At 36.5% G+C, this 21,126-nt stretch overlaps 2 protein-coding genes across 2 annotated transcripts; both read right to left on the bottom strand.

Moving 5' to 3' along the window:
* Positions 1 to 1,734: 1,734 nt before the first annotated feature.
* On the bottom strand, positions 1,735 to 4,970 carry LOC134856848 (transmembrane protein 41A-like). Its single transcript, XM_063873140.1, has 2 exons — positions 4,527 to 4,970; positions 1,735 to 2,398 (listed from the first exon to the last, which is right to left on the bottom strand). Exons 1-2 carry the CDS (start codon positions 4,792 to 4,794, stop codon positions 1,845 to 1,847), a joined length of 822 nt encoding a protein of 273 aa, XP_063729210.1. The 5' UTR covers positions 4,795 to 4,970; the 3' UTR covers positions 1,735 to 1,844.
* A 7,677-nt stretch (positions 4,971 to 12,647) lies between these two features.
* On the bottom strand, positions 12,648 to 16,922 carry LOC134838942 (uncharacterized). Its single transcript, XM_063854308.1, has one exon. The coding sequence runs from the start codon at positions 16,920 to 16,922 to the stop codon at positions 13,467 to 13,469; it is 3,456 nt and encodes a 1,151-aa protein (XP_063710378.1). The 3' UTR covers positions 12,648 to 13,466.
* Positions 16,923 to 21,126: the final 4,204 nt, after the last annotated feature.

Below are 21,126 nucleotides of genomic sequence, written 5' to 3' on the forward strand. Positions count from 1 at the left end.
CCGCACCTCCGGTGCTTCAAATTTCAACAATCTTTGAGTGTACACTGACAGCACCCAATTACAAGGTTCGCAATTAAAAATTATGCACCGTTTTTTATTCAAGTTTTTTTATACAAATTTTGAAGAACCATAAAATTTTGTGACCATAAAATTTTGTGAAGTTTTATATAAGTTCTTCGAAAAATTTAAGCCCGCATTTAAATACGTAATAAAAGATACTAGATAGATAATAGATGAAAATTAAAAAATTAGGCGACGGGTAGACAGACATAATCAAATTAATTAAAAAGCAGGTATACAGACAGACAGACTTAATTTGGCCTCGAAAAAAATACTGAAGAATTGATGACCTTGCGAAAAACTAATTGAACAATTTTCCTAAGCATTGCAATATATGATATAGCTTAAACATCAAAAAATTCTTTCGTTAAACATGCAAAAATATTATGCTTGAACATGGGAGATAGCTGTCACTCGCATATAAATATAGTAAAGATTTGTAACAATGATTTTGAGTTCGACGCTGTGAAATGTAGCAGGGATATTGGTCCTTTCTCAGTGAAAACACTAATAAGGATTGAAATGTACATATTTGATGCAAAAACTGTCCTATTTAAACGAATTCAAGTTTTTTTTGCTCATTTTGTCCGTTCTCATAAGTTGTAAATCTCTATCATAACTGAATCTTCATGACGTAACTGTGAACTTAGGAACTTCCCATGCCATTTTTGTGACTTAAGACTATTATTTTCAAATCATGCAATTTGGGACCCCCGTGGTTCATTCGAAAGTTTCTTTTAATGCTTCTTTCCAACCTAATTTTTTATCGAAAAATCTTTGTTCATACAAATGGCAGTAGATCGCAAAATATACGTAACCTGCACAAAATTAAGTCCTGCACAAAAATTTTGAATACTGGAACTAAGCCGAAGAAAAATTCATGCAGACGCGTCAAACGCAGAAATTAGACAATGCAATGAATTTTCCACGCAAAAACGTGGAAGTCTCAGCGGAGCTCAAACCACTGACTGTTTAATTGCTCGTTTTCACTGTGCCAAATAAACAGAAGGGATACACCGACTTCACATTTTGATTTATAAATGAAAGCCAAGTCGGTGGATCACTTGTTTATTTGGCGCAGTGAAAACATGAGCAAAATCATTTTTAAATCAAAATGTAAACTTCCGAAACAATCAAATTTTATACAGCGTAAGGCGGATGGATCTGAGATTTTTTCGAAGGGAGGTTTTCATAAATTTTGTCGCTTTTTTTAGGTCGACCAAATTGCATTTTTTCGGCGCTCGCTCTCCCTCAAAATAAGTATATATTTGCGCCAAAGCCGCCTTGAGAAAAAAAATAAGGGTCGGTCAGCCAAAACAGGATGCATTAAAATAGTGCACGAAAGGGGGACCCTTTGGGTCGTCAGAGGGGCTTTTGATACAGTGGATTAAGTCTTGTTACGAGCGTTCAGACAGCGATATTTTAAGTAGCTGTCCATTTTTAAACACCTGTAATCACTACAGGTGAAGAAATTCGTAAACTTTCATAAGATAAAAAACACAAGAAACTGATTGGTTCTTAAATCACTCTTATGACAATAAGCAATTTTTTGAGCAATTTTGTTCTTATGCGCGCTGTCATTGAAAAACCAAGAAAAAATACTAGAAGCAAAGCATACAACTTTCACTAAAAAGGAAAAAAGATACCATCTAAATATGTAAAAATTGATCTCGATCATTTAGTTTTTGCTAAAAATGGTGATGTATTTTGATGAAATATGGAGCTTTATGTACATAATTTGACTATGTAATTACAAAATGATTGACAAAATTTATTCAGCACAACTAATCCAGCTTCTCCACCGGTGTAGCCGAATCAGTAATGCTAGCTTGTCGTGTTCTTCCCTGAGGTGAAACATTCAACCTGGCGGACAGAATCCTTTTAGCAGCTATAGGTATCAACATGATGAGAGCTATGCTACAGAGCTTGATAAGCGTCTTCTGATTCCAGATATCGTTGACCGATTGCATAGTAGCCAAAATAGCACCAGATTGCACACAAGTGTAATTGTACGGCATCAGACCAAGGAATACCGACAGGAAAAATTTGCCCAAAGGCACTCCAATAACTGGACAGGCAATATTGACAAACCAGTTTGGGGTGAAAGGAAATATCCTGACAAACAGCAGGAAGTATATGAGACTGTCTGTGTTGGCTTCCACTTGTGCGCGGAAGAACTCAATTCGTTTGGCTAAGAAATGCGTGAACAGACGACTGAACACGTGTTTTGAGAAGACGAAGCACAGAGACGCCCCTGCAGCTGAGAGGCAGCACACTAAGGGGAATGCAATTGATATTGGGAATAGAGCACCTGCCAGCAGATTGAGGAACATACTTCCTGCAAACAAAATAGATGGCGTTACTTTAACAGTTGAATTTCGAAAAGATTCACTCTTCAGTTCTCAACAAGTCTAAAATTCCAAGCAAGCAAAACTCTTAGCATAACTCGTGTCTGCGTACGTTCCTTCAACAATTTATCAAATTGTCGATTTCAGTATTTTATCAATTCGAATTTTTGATGCTTCTCATTTAGCTAACTCTGATTCATCTAAGACGCAATCACCTACATCCGTAAAGTTACGAAAATGAAGTATTTTTTATCCCCAATATTTGTTTTCCTTCGAGCAGGGATGATTGGACGGCAGTTTTAGGCCACTTTTTCACTTTTGAGGCGTTCCAAGTCGTTAAAATTTTAACACAGAGGCGAAGCTGCACTATAAAATACAAAAACGATTAACTATGATTAAAATCAACGAAAAAATATTGAAAAAAACTTCAAAAAATTATTTTTGACAAAAAAAATATAAAAACTGCAACAAAGAGCCCAAAATATCCCAATAAAAATCTGCAGCATTTGAAACTTTACTAAGCCGACAAAAACAAGCAGACAGACAATAACCTAAGTTAGCCGAACAATTTCAACTTGCAAAAAATCAGGTCCCTACGAGATGCGAACCACAAGACTGACTGTATTAGCAGTTGTGTAAACTCTACGCCAGATGCTCCGGATGGTTGATTAAATTTGAATTACCAAGCGTTAACAAAGCGACAAGTACTTGAGTAGCAACCCTTCATGTCAAAAAAAAATTCAAAAAATTCTGAAACAGAAGTCCCTTTTCCCCTCAAAACACACACACACACACACACACGCGCACACACACACACACAAAACCGTTTCTGGTCCTCAAACAACGCAATAAGAGGCGACTAAATTGATATAAATTAAGCCAAATAAAATAAATTTTAACAACATAAAAATCAAGATTCGATAAGGAAGGATATTTAAACACAGAGGCGAAGCTGACCTTCGCACAACTTGCGATACAAATTTGAATGACTATGATTAAAATCAAACGGAAAAAATGAAAAAAAAACTTCAAAAAATCGTTTTGATCAATTAAAATTGCAACAGAAGCACAAAATCTCCGTGACAAATGTGACAAAATTGCCTGCTTCATTGGAAACTCTAAAAAAAGCTTTGCGAATGCTACAAATAAAGCAAGTTTTCAAAAAATTCCTTTTTTTGCGGACATAAGAAGACAAAAAAGCAGACAGACAATAAAATAAAACTAGCCAAATTTTTCTAGTTGCAAAAAACAGATCTCGACTGTAATCGAACTCCCGGGCTTTGTCGTCTCAAGTATTGGCGTTACAGCAACTTGGAATAAAGCTGAACCACTGAATTACGCGAACCAAGTCGACAAAATAAACAGCGGACGATAGTCCAAAAAAGCACAAAAACTCTGTTTCAAAAAAAGGCCGGATTGAAATCATAAGCCTTTGCCATCTAAAACTGCTGTTTTACCTCTACGCCAGACGCGTCGGATAATTGATTGGATTTGAATTTATGACAACCAAGTGGAAACAAAGCCGAAAATACCTGAGCAGAAACCCTTCATGCCGAAAAAATTCTTACTTATAAAAAAATGTTACTTATAAAAAAAAATTCTTACTTATAAAAAAATTACAACCAATGTGAAAAGCAAATTTCAATTCGCCCGGATTTTTAAAATGCTAAAAGCAACTGCAGTAAAACTTGCACATAGCTAAAATAAACGATTCTTAGATGTGGCAACTAAGCCGACAATACATAAGCAGACAAATAATAGGCCGAATTTTTGCTTTTTTGATCCTGAATATTTACCGTTTGAAAAAAAACTAGTTTGGTCAGATTCAGACACAGGACCTTTACTGTCCCATGCGTATTCGTTACAACCAGGCTAAGTGTACAAGAGATACAACAAAACTTGAACTATGAAGCAAGGTACACCAGGAGTCCATTGAGTCCTGTGGACAAGGTTGTTTAGGGGAAAAAGTTTACCAAACAAATAAAACAGTTGTTTTATTTGTGGACAAAGTTGCTTACGGAAAAAAAAAACATTTATCCAATATAAAATTAAATCCAAAAAAAATTTGCCTTCATTGCAAACATGGCAGCGATTTAAATAATTTGAGCAAATTCTTACCTGGGATTGAGAAGCTCTGTTTGAAAATGTATGCCGCTGAGAACAGACACAGCACTTGCACTGGTGCCACTGCTTGTATGCCTAACAACACGTGCAGACAATGTCTGAGAGATTCTAACGAGCTTGGGAATGTTAGGTGGACTTGGGAGTCCGGGTCGGAGTAGGTCACTACCAGATGTTTCGAGTACAACACCAGACATACACTATAGCATACGAACAGCAGCAACACTCCTAGAACTTGAACAAACACACTGCAACTGCAACACATCTTCAGCTGATGATCTGCTCTGTCGTATTTTTCAGAGCATTACGATGGCAGAAAGTCAGATAATTCTGTCTGATTGGTGGCACGATATAAGTCAGGTACCCTGAGGTTAAATGAACCACAGTAACATGATGATGACAGTTTTTTAGATCTTGGTAAGGCAGACTGATTGACACATTTAACCTTAAAAAATTCATTGGTCAAAACACGCTTCTCATTGTGTAAAACATGAGCACGTTTCCAAAACACCAATAAGAGTTACTTCTTTCACATTAAGTTTTTGTCAACTCTATTCACTCACAGGCAGTGTTGCATAATTTATCTTTTTTTTAACTTTCTTTTTAAATACAAACGAAGGCTACATAATTCATGTTGTGACTATAAAACATGAGTTGCAGTTGACCCTTACAAACATTGGAGAAATTTCAATGGACATATTCATGACGTGAGTCATTAATTAGTAAGCCCTACAGCTCCGTGTAAACTGAATATCTTAAGGCTATCATACTCAAAATACAGCCAATATTGATCAACGCCCATTCCACATTGTGGCAGCTCTGCTGTGACACATTTCCACGGGCGGGATCAGGATTAAATTGAGCGGCCTATAAACATGCCAATAGGACACAACATTGTTTTAATTAGTTTTAATTGAGAGTACATTAAACCCAAACGCAAATTGTTACAGCTCAGTTGACTGACACATACACGACTGCAGAATCAATAATGCATGGAAAATATCCCGTCTTGGCGTCAAATCACACGCGTACCCTAATTACACCCCATGCTGACAGCAAATGTGCTGGACTGAAGAGCAACGAGAATTTGTTAAGTTAAAATAGCGAAAAACATATTTTACAGACAAGGACTGTAGCACCGAACGAAGCGTAAAAAATTAGGCGGAACACTGCACATGTTGACGGCCTATATTGTCCAAGAACACGCTGGCGCATCGATCTGTAGCAACTGCAACACCACTCGTCAAGTTTGATCAAAATCCGGTCTCAACCAAAAAAAAATGATGAATGTGAAAAGATCATAATTGGTCTGACTTTAATTGACTTTAAAGTGACGGAATATTTGTGCACGGGTTAGTTTTTTGTTCAGATATATATCTGATTTTAAACTAACCATTTTAAAAAGACCAAAAAACTTTAAACCTTTTTTGATCACTTGAAAGCTATTTGTCCTAAGCTCAAAACTTAAAAGATATATGAACCTGTGACCATTCTTAGCAAAGTTATGGGGGTTTGAAAATTGCCAATTCGAGAAAAGCAAAGCAACATACTTCGTTTTACTAAAATGTAAGCGGCGAATTCAATCATTCCAAAGTGGATTGAGACATTAGATTTGGATTTTTCAACCAGACTTAGCACTTTGTACACTAAAAGCGCGTGGGGGATTAAATGTTTTAAACTACTTTCCATTATTTTCGAAGGTTTTATCAACTTTTTTCTCTGAAAACTTAATCTTTTGGACATTTAAGGACAGTCAGAACAAAAACCTTTGGCCTGATACCAACCATCGTGGTTAAACTTTTGACATAAATTTGACAGTAAATTTGGACTTTTCAACCAGACTTAGCACTTAAAAATTGCGTGTACACAAAAATCGCGTGGGGGATTAAATAATTTAAAAATTTTTGAATGTTTTATCAACTTGTTTCTCCAAAAATTAACGATTAGGACTGAATTTTATAATTTCCTCGGCAAGAAAAAATATTCGCACGTCTAAATGCAAACATTCCAAAACTTAAGCTTAACTACTAACCATGACCATCAGATGCTACAATTTAAGCAAGTAACAGTCAATTTTAAAATGAATATTTTACTAAGATGCTGATGTACAGGCGAATGGCTCAGTACAATAACAAAATATCACAAACAAAAATCGAAAACTGAACCGATTTTCAAAAATTCATTATGATATTTTGATATTAACAAAAAATATGTCAACTAACTGTTGGAAAAGAGTCAATGAATGCAAGTAAAGAAAAAAAAACTGACTTTTTTTTGAAAAAATCTAGGTTTCCGAATTTCGAAAAAAAATGATGGCATTACAGCACTTTGAATTTCTAGAAAAAAATATGATTGACTTTTTTGATGAATATCAACCCAACTTGGAAAAATTGGATTAACAGGTAAATTAGTTGATTCACTGGGAAATCTGTAAAATAAATTTCATGTTCGAAAAAAGAAGTCGATCATGTTTTTCGTGACCTTTCCACTTTAGCTGTTAGGTAATGGAATTTGCCTTCCTTTTGAAAAAGGAAATGAACTGAACTTAGTAGGAAATCGTAATTCAATCGCACGCACTGACGGCGCTGATACTCTCACTGATGAAAATATGTGCCAGGCACTGACATCTTTTGAAAAAAAAGCCTTTTTTGGCTTTTTAAACCAACTTTTTTTCATTGGCCTAATTTTTTATGATCCAATTTTTTTACCCAACTAACTTACTCTTCTCAGAGCTGCTCATGCTACCTGAAAAAAAATCTTTTCCTGTGTAGCCTGCTTTGATTTTTGATTTCGAACGATTAAGTAAAAAGCGTTGAAAAAATCTGGCACTAATAATCATTTGCTGGCACTAGTGGCACTGATATGATACTGATGGCACTGACAGATCACGCTTCGCACTGATTTGGCTCTGACAGGACTGATACTGTGGCCACCCTGAATTCCTTGTATTGTTTGTGAGGTCGTTTCCACAGCAAGATCACCTTTTAAGTTAGTTATCATAAGCTGGCTAATTTTTCGCCTTCAAAATAAGATTATAATAATTTCATCTACCTTTAGTCAAAATTTGAATCCTGTTTCTTACATAGTTGCAGAGAAAACGAACTAAACGTTAAGAAAAAGTTCGTTCATTTTCTCGTCAAAATCAAAAGCTGCAACTTCTATGTCCCGTGACTGTAACTCTAATGTGGTATTATATTGCATCCCAAGCCCCTTTTTAGTCGTGATTGGGGTTCCAGAACAATATTTCGAAAAAAATAACTGTTTCGACAAAAGTGGACCTGAAGTTATCGATTTTTCAGACTTATTCACATGGCAAGGTAATTAACGCACTAGGCTCCAATTCCGATACTATTGCTAACTTATTTTGCCTACACTTTTTATGCCGAGTATCTAATTATATCACCTCCAATTCAAAAACAACAGAAAGTTTATAGCAAAATTTTTTTTGAATATTTCAATTTCTTCGCAGATATTACTATCTTTGGAACTTTCTGAGCTACTTTTATTTTGACAGGTTGCTCTTATTTTTTGTTGGAAATAATTATTTAAAAGAATGAATATTTATTTAAATTAGAGATGCACCGGATTCCGGAATTCCGGCTGATTTTACAGTGAATTCCGGTTCCGGAATCCGGTAAAAAAATACCGGAATTTTGTGCTCAATTTTACTATCATTTCCAATCAAAAAAACGAACTTTCAAACATTTGAATTATTGATTCAAAAGTGGAATGTTATCATGGAGTAAAACCATGATTACCAAAAATATCATTATTCATCAGCACTATAAACGAATTCCGGAATCCGGCAGTTAGTAATTCCGGTTCCGGAATTCCGGCAAAATAAATTCCGGTTGCATCTGTAATTTAAATATTTCAATCTATCGCTCAACCCCTGGGTAATATCGACACAAAGTGATCAGAGGCAACACAGACCTGAAATTAGGAAAAATCCTAATTATTTAACTGCAGCGAATTTAACTGCCCTTCGCAAAACTTAGCGGTGCCTGAAAATCGAGCACCGTATCTAAAAAACGGATATTTCTTCACATCAGATCCTTAACAATAGATACCATATGGTAAGCATAAGTAGCTTTTAGCGCAAAATTAAACAACAGTCAACGATTCACTAATCAAACTGTTGTATCAGGTGAACTGAATGTGAATGCATGCTTAATTTAGACCAACTAATGTGCGCAATAATAACAAGACTGCTCGTATCAGGGCGAAGCCCTGAATGTTCCGACTGCTTTTGAAGGTTTATGGAGCAGCAGTAATAACATAAAAACATTATATGAAATAAAATAAAATGAAAATTTTTTTTTTCTAAAATTTGAAATTTTTTTATGAAAATCATCCCCCCACACGCCATATAAAGTACAAAAAGATAATTTTCGTTCCTTGTAACACATCATTTATGGCAAAGAAGCTTCGTTCAACCAATTTGGAACGATTTATAAGACGGATTAAATCTCCGCTTACGCGTTAATAGCGCGAATTATATCGCGTGTTAATTGTCCCAAATTGATCAAAATGGCCAAAATGGCAATCTTTAAACCCTCATAACTTTACGAAAAATGATCACAGGTGAAATTTCTTTTCAAATTTAAGCTCAGGTCAACAATACCTTTTGAATGATATAAAAAAATTCTGTCAAAAATGGCTAGTTAAAAAGTCGAAATTTGTCTGAAGAAAAAAAAACTCACCCCGAGCACAAATATTCCGTTACTTTCGTATCGAAAGTCGGAACAACAAGGACACACCAGCGGCTGTGACAGATTGATTTCGTCCTAGACAGATCTCGTCCAATTTTAATTTCAACATATTTCGTCCCATTTCAAAGCGTAAACAGATTTCGTCCCACAGAAATCTGTATGGGACGAAATCCGCTAAATAAATAGGACGAAATCTGTAGTAAGACGAAATCTGTGCCAATCCACACTACCACTTACTGACAATTATTTAATTAATATAGAAATCGTAGATCATTTGTTAGTCGTCCGAATCCGGCCACAACAAAATTATTTAAAACATCAAAGGACGCCGACTCTAATTAATTTAGCTACCAACAGCACATCCTGTATTGTCGCAAATATTCTGAGCAAATCATTAGAATTTAATACCAAGATACATGTTGCATTAAACAACAGCATGAGCTAGTTCGATTTGACCACAGAATGTTCTCTATGACTACAACCAGAAGCAAATAGACAATCCTATGTTCACAGCCTACTTCCAGAATCAACATGTCTTCATGTACATAACACAGGCATTGCCATATAACGCCAGCAAATACCGAGAAACTTCAAATGCTTCCTGGGTCTTGAGCGTTCAAAGCACGGGACTCCAAAGCGGACCCTTTGCAAGTTGCCCTTTCTCACACCAGTAAACTACATGTATTTTGGCGTTTGTGATTTCATTGAGCAAAAAAGAAAACATTGATTATGTTTCAGCTTTCGCCAATTTAACATACAATCAATTACCATTAGCAACTTAACGACTTAAGTCTAATTCGAAGCCTCCAATTGATTTAGGATTTAATTGATTTATTGCACATTAATCTTTTTTTGTTCTAATTTGCATTGCATGAATATAACATCCGTCTAAATCAAAACCAAATACTCAAACGAGAAAGTAAAAGCATGTCATCATCAAATAAAACTTGAAAAAAATTACAGTAGTCTGGCTAGAACTCGGCTGGCATCATAAAATTATGATACACTCATCGCGCGCATAACTACCTCGTCTCTATTTTGATAACCAGGACACCCCCACCAAGTAAAAACAAAGCTCACATGAATAGTTGCTGTTATTTTATCGCTCAGCGTTAACGGTCATATTGAAGCATTCGCTTTTAAAACTGGTGTGCTGTCCAACAATGCGTAAATTAAACACATTTTGAAAATTGCTGAACCACGGATGTCGAAATATTCGATTGCAATAAAATGTTTATTTGCTTGACTGAAAAGAATTTGCACTTCTTGCATCGACTATTTGGTTCAAGATATCTCCCTTTTCAGTTTAGTAGCAAATGGTTGGCGCTGTTCACAACATCTTCGGATTGTTTACAGAGACATTAAAAATTTCAGCTGGTCCTTTGAATGAGGAGTTTAAACAATACGAGTCCAAACAATCCGATCGTTTTCAATCTCAATGGCACTCATCATAAAAAGCATGAGATTTTCGAATCTTAAAACAAACCAAACCAAATCAACGCTGCTGACTCTTAAAAGTTAAAAAAAACACTCCAACATCGCATAACCATAGAGGCATGGTCAGCATCGTGCGCGCCGTTGAAAAATTGAACATTCTAAAAGCAAGATGTGTTTTCGTTTCTATCTTTTTTCTAATTTAAATTTTTTTTTCATAAATAAATAACTGTCTACCCAGTCCCTCAGTTAAAGTATCACTTAAATTTTGTCAAATAATTGACATCACAATTATTAAACACAAAATCTATGCTTGATCAATCTTCCCCAACTCAAAAATTGAATAATGATTGCGAGAAGAAATTAAAAAAAGACTGTATTAGTCTTGTGAAGCAAAACCTTAAGAGCAACTTTTGAGTAGTCTTTTTCATAGCAATTTTCCAATAGTAGATTGAATTAGGACTGCGCTTCGAAATGGTACACGAATTACCCCCATCTTAAATGTATTTATCACAAACAATTCCGTTTTCAATCAAACCCATAAAAAACGATAATGAGAACGCGAAAACAAGTCGTGTAGTACTCAAACAACTTCAAAAATAACTTAAAAAAATTTTTCGACTTTCTTTTTGGCTGAATAGTTTCTTGACATCGTTTCACGTTAGATTGAAAAACTGAATTGCTTGCTGACAAATAAATTTAAGGCGGGGTCAGTGATGACAATTTAACTGATTCATAAAACCTTCAAACTCATTGAAAAAAGGATGATTTTTCAAAGGATCCAGTTCATACAAAAAAAATCTGTCCACTTAAACATTGCAAACTGTGTAGTAAAGTAGCAAGGGTTAGAATTTTCGCAGCTAATTTTCTTGAGAAGTCCGATTCCAGATAAGTTTTCATAAACCATTTTCTCGAAATATTGCATCCACCATTACCTCGAAATTATGAAGTTCCTCTTCAAATTTTTTTTGGAGAATCAGAGGAATCCAGTGGTTGCTTGACAGATTTTTTACAAACTGGATCAATTATACTGTCGGATTGAGCAATTGGATACTTCCGGAACATAGATCTTAAGAAATTATATGAAAAGATTTCATTAGACAGCAGCCTAATCCACCCTCGGAATACTTTGTATTGCTGTGAGGATTTGTTTCGAGCTCACATGTCTTTTACACAAATTTTAAGCTGCTCTTCGTTGACAAGCAAAAAAATTGGCAAAACGGTATCTTTAAAATCGCAAAACAAAAATAACAAAACAAGCTGTCAAAAAAATCAAAACAGACAACGGGATTCAAACCGCAGACCTAGCTATCAAACCGAGCTTTACATTTCTGTTTTTGTATACCTATACTTAAATTGTATGTAATTTGGGTTGATCTCGCACCAAAATCGTATTTGCCCGAATCTTGTGGAATTCCGACTACAAAAAGTGGCTGCACTTCAAATTTAGCCTCAGGGCCATTTCTCAGTGCCTGCAGTACCAAACAAGAAATTATTATCACTAAATCGACGAAACGGTAACTGATCAATTGTAGCAAACTGATAACAAAGAAACCAAAAAAGAGACGGCTGCTGTAAAACCGCAGTTTTTTAAACACGGTTTAGCTCCTAATTTGCCCTCCGTCAGAATTTGAATTGATCTGAAAGAGAAAACTGAATTTCAACCGCAAAAGTAAATTTGAGCGTTGGCTTTCTTTTTCCTGAAAAAAAACAATAGCGCATTGACATCATTGATTGATTTATGAAAAGGAAAAATTTAAATAATCAGAGTTGGTAAATTTCTTTAAGAGAGTTTCAACTACAGTGAAAAAATGTTCAAAGTTGCTTCCATATTTATCAAAAAAATACACAGCCCGGGCTGGAAATAAACCCTTAACCTTAGGATCGCACGGTGCATGCTTTACCACTAAACCAACTGCGAAGTGACCTCGAAATTATTGAAGTTTCATAACAAAGAAAAGTCAACTTTTACAGAGGTGTTATAAGACTGTTTAATCGAAAATGTCCAGTTCCCGATTCAGTCTAATTTTCTCAAACACAAGTTCTAGTTTTTCCAAGTTTTAAATTGAAGTCAGAAACACGAAAAATACAGAAACATTAAATTGAGAATTTATTAACTGATCAAATATTGACATTTTGTTTTGTTATTAATTGAAACTTTCACTAGAAGGGAAACGATAGAAACAAACATAACCGCATATTTAGCACCAAACGTTCAACCAGAACTTAAAACACAAACTGAGTTAAAATGCGGAAAGGTTGCAATTTGCAGTAACAGCCCGTTCAAAATTAAGTCATTTCTACTTGGTTTTTAATTATATTTGTGCAATGGTACTAGTCAACTATTTAACAAAGCAAGTCACCTAGAGAGGGTTTATAAATGGTCTAATCCTGAAATTTTGACAGCTTACAGATAGCTTACAGATAGACTAATTAAAATAGTATCTTTTTAATGTTAGGTTAGACAATGCATCGTAACAATTGCACGAGATAAAATTAGCACTTGATTTAGCACTTGTAATCTGGCTCAAATTGATTGAAAAGTATGCTGTTATTCTAAGATTTTAAACCAAATATTGGGGGTGGGTAGGGACACATAAAAATAGATATCTGTTACAAACCAATAAATCAAACATTTGACAGAATTCAGCACAAGATTAACACTATGAAGAGCACTTCAGGTAGCACAAAATAGGCTTATATTATAAAATTTAGAGTTTTGAAGATTATTGCGATCTAATGTCACAAGGCAAGAAAGATACCATAGGCTCATCTGTCCTCTTTTAGCAACTTACTCATCGTAAGGCGGAGATATTAGCACCATGTTTACCTGGTCGGCTGGGTTAATTGAGAAGAATGAGCAGTCCTCATCATCATCTAGTTGAGAGGTTTTTACCCTCAAATCGCCTCCAGATGATGACTGACTGGAGGGGACAGCAAAGAGGTTGGCGTTTGCCTTCAGTTTCCGAGGAGACAAAGTTGCTTGTAACGCTTCTGCCTGTTTGAGCGCACTCATATTCGCAGTATGTAAATGAATCATCGTGTTGGATCTAAACTTGTCCTCGCTTATGACGAATTCTGCTTCTTTACTAAACAAATCCTTTGCCACAATTGCAAAGGGTCTTGCCCAGGTATAACATCTCTTCAATTCTTCTTGGTCCAAACATGTGAAAAGTTGTTTGAAAGACGCGTCGAAAGCTAACAGAGTAGCCGCCGCCAAAATTCTGGGAGCGTATTGCACCGATTCATATGCCAGCGTGCACAAGTCCAGTAGCATAGACGTTCTGTAGAATAGCATTGGGTCAAAAGTTGAATGTATGAGCAGGTTGTTCGAAGAGGTTCTCTCGCCTACAGAAAAGGATCTGATTATATCAGCAGTAGCCCCTGGACTGTACTTGGCGTTTTTGATTTGCAAAAACAGGAGAAGCCATTGCAGCGACGTCATTGGAGTCAATTTCCATCTAAGATGTTGGACTAGGCAAACTTCGGTCTCAATTATTTCGAGAGTATCGCAAGCACCGTCAGTCACATTGGCGAACTCTTTTGTGGGCGGAGGATATATTTCCTCAATTTTGGACGCAGTAAAGAGAGCAGTGGTCCCGAGGAGTTGCAACTTGTCGGCTCCTATTCCTTTGGTCAAAGATAGAAACCGGTCGAAGAAATTGGCAGCCAAGTAGAAGGTATCCTTTCGCAAATGGTAAGATTGAGACACCTCCGATAACCATTCGAGTACTACTGCTCTGTGTTGAGCAGTGATTTTAGTGTGATTCTCAAGAGCATTCCTATTCTGTCGGTGTGTTACGTCATCATCCGCAATCATATCTTCCCAGCAGACTCTACTATCTCCCCAGCCGAGCTCAGGCATCGGGCACCTCAGAGCACCTACGCAATTTTCATTCAAATCTTGTCCAAACTTCGAATCGGCAGTTGGTGTAATTGGAGTATCTGCAATAATTTGTCTTGTAGCAGCAAACGTGTCGGGTGTCAAAGCAGGTTTTTGACACTGTTTTGAATTATTTTGATTGCCGACTTGAGATGCGTAGCTTAAATGTGCTTCCGGTGTGTAAGCTTGCGACGCCGTTCTCGGTTTTCCCTGATTTGCCAAATATTGAGCAACAATTGCACTTCCTGAATCCCGAATTGGGTACCTGTCCAGGGGCAAAAACTTGTCAGTAACAACTGCAGGACAACTCGTAGTCAGCTCACCGGATGTTTCTTGAGCAGCGACCATATCCTTATACTCGTGTGATTTCTGAGCAGCTAGCATCAGAGCGGGAATCTGGAATATGGAACTAGCACTAAGCGCGGCTTCATTGTCAGTTTGCATCCTCGGAGGCTCATTTTCCTGGTCGATCTCCGTCGACACATCAGTCATTTGGCTGCTTGCGTCATCACTAGCATCATAGAAGCTGTTCACGTCATTTGAATTTGAGTTCTCAGTACATGCCAGGAGACTGTCTTTGTCGCAATCACACTCCTGGTCCCCGCTATGGTTCTCGTCCATCTGCGTGTTTGATGCTCCTGAGCTAGAAGCGGCTCCAGTTGAACTGGACTGATTCGAGTACTCGTCCGTAGAGAGTGAGAAGTAGCTGCTGTCCATTTTGGCCACGTTGATCAAGTTGTTCTCTTTATCAGAGTTGGAAGCCCCTGAGTCGCTACTGTTATTGCACAATGTATCCACTGGTCCAAAGCAGTTGTTCAACTGATCCAAAGGAGAGTTCGATCCAGTTGACGCTGTTGATTCCACGGTCGTTCTATGAGCTGCTGTAGCGTTGAATGCTTGAAGAAAATTCGAATTCAAATTCGCGCTATTTTCAGTCAATGGATGGAAGGAGTTTTGAGCAGTGTTGAAGAACACGTTGCTGTTATACATCAAGCTGGGAACAGTACTAGCTGTTGGCATATATCGAAATTCCTGTGGTTGCTGAATGAATGCCGACGTTGACGCCTTTTGAGCTAATTGTGCCGATGACATTCCGGCGAGCAGATGAGCCACGTACAGGTGATTAGTCCACTCCACGCTCAATGGAAAAGGGGTATTATTATTCAGCCCAGCCGCAACAGTTGAAATTGAATCTTGTCCTCTGGAAAAGGATGTCGAGCTAGAATTCGCAGCAAAATGTGGAAGCTGCATTTCTTGCTTACTATCTTTCGCTGTGTAATTATAAGAATAATTACTATTTGAAGCTGTGGAATTTGTCGAACCCTTTGTCTGTTCTTTCAAATCCGGTAGATAATCCTGATAATAAAATGAGCTACTTCCTGTAATTGCTGCTTCCTTGTTGTTCGATGCCTTTTTTGACTGGATTTTAGCTTGTTCGTCTCTTGAGATGTCTTTGCTCACGATGGAAAGAGCAGATGCCTGTTCTACTAGCAAATTCCCACTCACGGATTCCTTGGCCTGTTTCTTCGATTTGCGTCTCCCACAATTCGACTTAATACTCCGACCTCTAAGCGATTGCGTGGTCTGAATACCTTGAGGCGCGTTGGTTGCACTCTTTTCGTAACTACCTGGTAGATGCTCGAACAATTGAATCCCGTCCTCTTTGAGAGCCGGAATTTTTGCTATGTCGATACAATAACTACTGTGTTCGATATTAATTTTACTCTGGCTCAGACTGTAAATATTATTTTGGCCAACAGGACCAATATTAGTACTGTCCTCTGCAAATAACAAAGATGCAGGTTCAGGTTCTTTTGTTTGATATCGATATTCAAATACTTGATTGGGACAGAAGAGCGAGGAAATTTTTTCGGCGCTATTTGCACTATTTTGGGGCTCAGCAGGCCTCTGGTTACTAGCAATAATTTTAATATTATGAGAGTGTGTTTCAGGCGAGAACGACTTAATCTGTGCAATCGTAGTATCACAATTAGCTCTATAATTATTTTCAATTTCTCTAATCTCTCGATCGTTTAAATCCGTTTCTGGATCTAAGCTACTATTGGTCCAAAAAGGAGTCTCACACGCTAATTGGCCTGGTTTAATATCACTTGAGTCCACAACCAAACTTGGACCATTCGTGTTATTCGCACCGACTGTTTGAGGTGTACTGGCGGAGCCGACTTTCCGGTGGTGCTTGAATCGAGTCTTGGTTTGATGTCGGGATCCGATTGGATCACGCTCTTTGACAGCGGCAACAGTGCTCGGATTGTTATCTGGCCTTCTTTGCTTGGTCGCTTTGTTTGAACTGCGGCTTCGGCTCTGTGCCAGTGACAATCTGGTGTTGGCGTTCCGTTTCGGCATGCCTCCAGTTTAATCAAGCAATCAACGCACAGGCACACGCAAATGGTTGTACTTGCACTGAGACAAGTTATTAATTGGTTAAGAGACACCTAACAATTAAGCACGATAAACCTGAAAAGACGGCTCAAAAGATCATATGTTGCAATAAATGGACTTGCTACGAAACCCTTAATTGTTAACTTGAGCCAGGTAGCACCAAATTGAAGTAGTGGTCATAAAAATGGAATCTTCAGGATTCGAACTGGAAAGTTTTTGGAATGGTGAGAGCAACTGATTGCAAATAACCCAGAAATAAAATGATATTCTCCTTAAATATATCCGAGGGAATTAGCCTCTGGTCAGTCAAACACAGCTAGTCAATAAATAAATCCAAACAATTACTAATAATATTACAAATGTTTGACAATTCATTTTCTCAGATTATTAAAATGCCTTTCAACTGGTTTGGGATAAAACGAAGTCGGTAGTTTCCGTCCCTATGGCGGAATTCATCACAGCCTCGGATAGGATTAAACTTCTTAGGGTACGAAGGGAAACGACTTCAATCCAGTAGCGCAATTTGAGAAAACGCTGTTGAAACTCTCTCTTGAGTTTTAGGAATGAATTAGACATACTAACAACCTTACCGCTTCAAAGCTGTCCGATGCCAATGGCCTAGAAAATGATTAATCCAGTACTGCAGCACATGAATAGAATTAATAGAAAGAGAAAACTCCCTGCACCTGAAGAATGACACAGACCCTGTGTCACGCTCGCGCTTAATTGTATAGAAGCGTAGCAACTCAGTTGTCAATTTTTCAGAAAACAAAAACTTGAATCCTAACTCAAACTTAACTATAAAAACTTTTCTTGATTGGCTACGTCAAAACAATGCGTGATATGGATTCACCTTCTAAAATCAGGTATCGGGGGCGAGGCGTGTCCACAAACTACTGAAACCAGGGGGGTGGCGGTGAGCTGTCTTTTGAAATTAGATAAAAGATATTCAATTGAATTCAATTCATTTTTATATCGAAGCCACAATGATAAACACAAATATGTGTTACAAAATTGCTTGCTATGTTTTTTCAGAGTGACTACATACTTACATACTCGTTTTGTTATCGGGACAACTATTTCACCATTGAAATCATGTATCGTGAGGGGGTCCCGATAATTAAGCACCTGAGCACCTGATAATAACGAAAACCAACACTAGTTGATTCGTTTATAACCAGTAACATAAGGAGATCATTTTCATTGTTGATAGCCGTTCATTTTTCAGTTGTGACCGCCTAAGTCGTATAACAGTTTGTACCTAATCGTGATTGATAAACAAGTAGCTGCGCAAGTAGCACAGAATGTTTTGCCCAAAGAAATCAAAGTTGAGAAGTTCAGATGGTAAAGAAAAAACCAACCGAATTAGGCATAACGCTGCAAAATTGACAAATAATTGATTCACAAAAACCAAATTTTCAATTTTTCTTGATACTGATTTTTCAGATTTTATTAGCTTGCAAGAAAAAATATAAAACTGTTTATACCGCCAAAAAAACTAGTGATCTTCTCATAGTCTTCATTCGAGCCTGCCAACTTTCAGAAAAAAAAACATCAACCACGTATCTAGCCCCCAAAAATGAAATTTTCATTAAGTTCAAGCACAAGTTTCAAAATCTAAAAAATGACTAAAAAATTTTATTGACTTCGTCTTGGTTGATTGCTATAGCCCAAGAAAAATTATATAGGACAGCCGACGCCATTTATTTTTTCATCTCAAAAACTGCAAAAACATAAACAGCTTCATTTTTGACTTTCTAAGCTAATTTTTTAGATGTTTATCTGAAAATTAAATAAAAATACTTGCAAAATTGAAAAAGCCGAATACTTGTTGAAACATTAACTCTGATTCAAATAAGAATCAAATATGAACCATATGAACTAGTTCATATAATATGAACCAGTTAACGGTCCTGGCTACTATCCTTCATTCAAATTGGTTTGCTCATCCCAAAACAAGATAAAACTGTTAGATGGAAAAGAGTAATCAACGCAAGGAAACAGAAAAAAAACTAACTTCTTTTTGAAAAAAACTTCAACTTACAAATTTTCAAGAAAACAAAATATGGACTTAGAGCTCTTTGAACTTCTAGAAAAACTAGCCCAATTTGAAAAAAAAAACTGATTAAAAAAATTAATTTTGAACACAGAGGCGACGAAGCTTCGCTTCGCAAACACTAGCGACAACACGAGAAAAATCAGCACGATAAAGTGCAAAAAAAACTACAAATAAATCTCGAATTAGTTTTTAAAAATCGACGTCTGAAATTCTAACATGCGACCTAGAGATTAAGAGTCTCACGCCCTAACCACTCAGCTACGAAAGCTTACTAGATACAAAACACAAGTAACAAACAAAGCAGAGAACAGACGCTATGCAACTTCCAATGCTACAGTGAAATTTCCATATAAGTGAGCACTTATATTTGCGAGTTAGCTTAGAAAAAAATGAAGGTTCGTAATAATACACTAAACTGATCGCTAGTGTAAACATGCTGGGATATCTGAACATGAAAATCCACTTTGGAAACTTTATATCAATCACGCTTTTCGTGACCTTTACACTTTTGCTGTTCGATGGTGGAGTTTGCCTTCCTCTTTACAGAGGAAATGAATTGAACTTAAAAGGAAATCATACTTCAAACATAAAAAACCGAAAATCAGAAATGATCATGACAACCGAAGTTACTGCTCTTGACCTTCATCATTTCACCCAGTCAAAAAGTTTCTGGAAATTCCTGAAGAAAAAATTAAATAAAAGTTTTAACTACATTCACGATTCTTAAAAGATTCTTCGAAACAACTTTTATCATTTAAAGTACCCAGTATTGCGAGGGAGATTCTCAGTTTGAAAAACTGTTAGAAATAGTCAATTAGGAAAACTGTTAAGAATCTTAAGCAAAAAACTGATTCAAAAGACATCTCTGGGTCGTTTTCAACAACTTTTTGACTAAATGATTTTGAGACACTTAGGATCAGGCTGGTTAAAAATTGCATTGCAATTAAATTGTACCTTAATAAAAATTGCAATGGGATAATAATTGCAATAATTATAATTAATGCTCTCAAAACCAAAAAAGTCCCTCAAAAATGTAAATTAAAGATAGAAGCAAGCTTAGCATCATAAAAATCAGGGTTGAGCTTAAGGAACATAAGAGCTTTCACATGATGTGAAAGCAGCCTTTTTCGTTCGGGAGTAAGTATATACTTTGCGATGCTGAATGAGCGCTCGGCAATGTTGGAAGTTGGCGGCACCAATGCAAGTTTAGGCTCGTTTTTGACTCTCTTTGCAGACAGCACCTTGTTCTGCAAAATCTGATTGACTCGCAGGTTCATAGTTTTCGATTTCTGCTATCTTTCTCCAGTTCAAAATTCTGCAACTGCCGCTGGTCAAATTCACCCAGCCCATGATTTTTTTTCAAGATAGCATTTTTGAAAAGCTGGCTATGTATAATATTCGAAGAAGTTGAAAAATAATGTTACAGGATAAATATTCGTCAAAGCATCAAAAAGTAAGCGTATATCATGGAGACTCTATTTCTGCCCTAATACTTTTTTTTTATCGTTTTCATCTACTTCATCAGCAAGTTGATTTTGCTCAACACTGTTTCACACTCCTCCAGCTTCTTATTCGTACTCTCATTGTCCCCAATAACACAAATGATATCTTCAGTTCGACGGTGATAAACCTTAGAAAGAGTGATGCGAATAAAATCAACGTGACTTTGGGCATCTAGTTTTTCATAAAATAAAATATCAACCATGTATTTAGCCCCAGAAAATGAAATTTTCATTAAGTTCAAGCACAAGTTTCAATATCAAAAAATGACTAAAAAATTTTATTGACTTCGTCTTTGTTGATTCCTATCGCCCAAGAAGAAATATATAGGACAGGCGACGCCTTTTATTTTTTCATCTCAAAACTGCAAAAACGAACAGCTTCATTTTTGACTTTCTATGCCAATTTTTTTTAGATGTTTATCTGAAAATAAAAGAAAACTACTTGCAAAACTGAAAAGCCGAATATTTGCTGAAACATTAACTCTGATTCAAATAAGAATCAAACATGAACCATATGAACTAGTTCAAATAATATGAACCAGTTACCGGGCCTGGCTACAATCCTTCATTAAAATTAATTTGCTTATCACAAAACAAGATAAAACTG

The sequence above is a fragment of the Symsagittifera roscoffensis genome, chromosome 1 (assembly GCF_963678635.1).
Source record: "Symsagittifera roscoffensis chromosome 1, txSymRosc1.1, whole genome shotgun sequence".
In the NCBI taxonomy this organism is placed as follows: Eukaryota; Metazoa; Xenacoelomorpha; order Acoela; family Convolutidae; genus Symsagittifera; species Symsagittifera roscoffensis.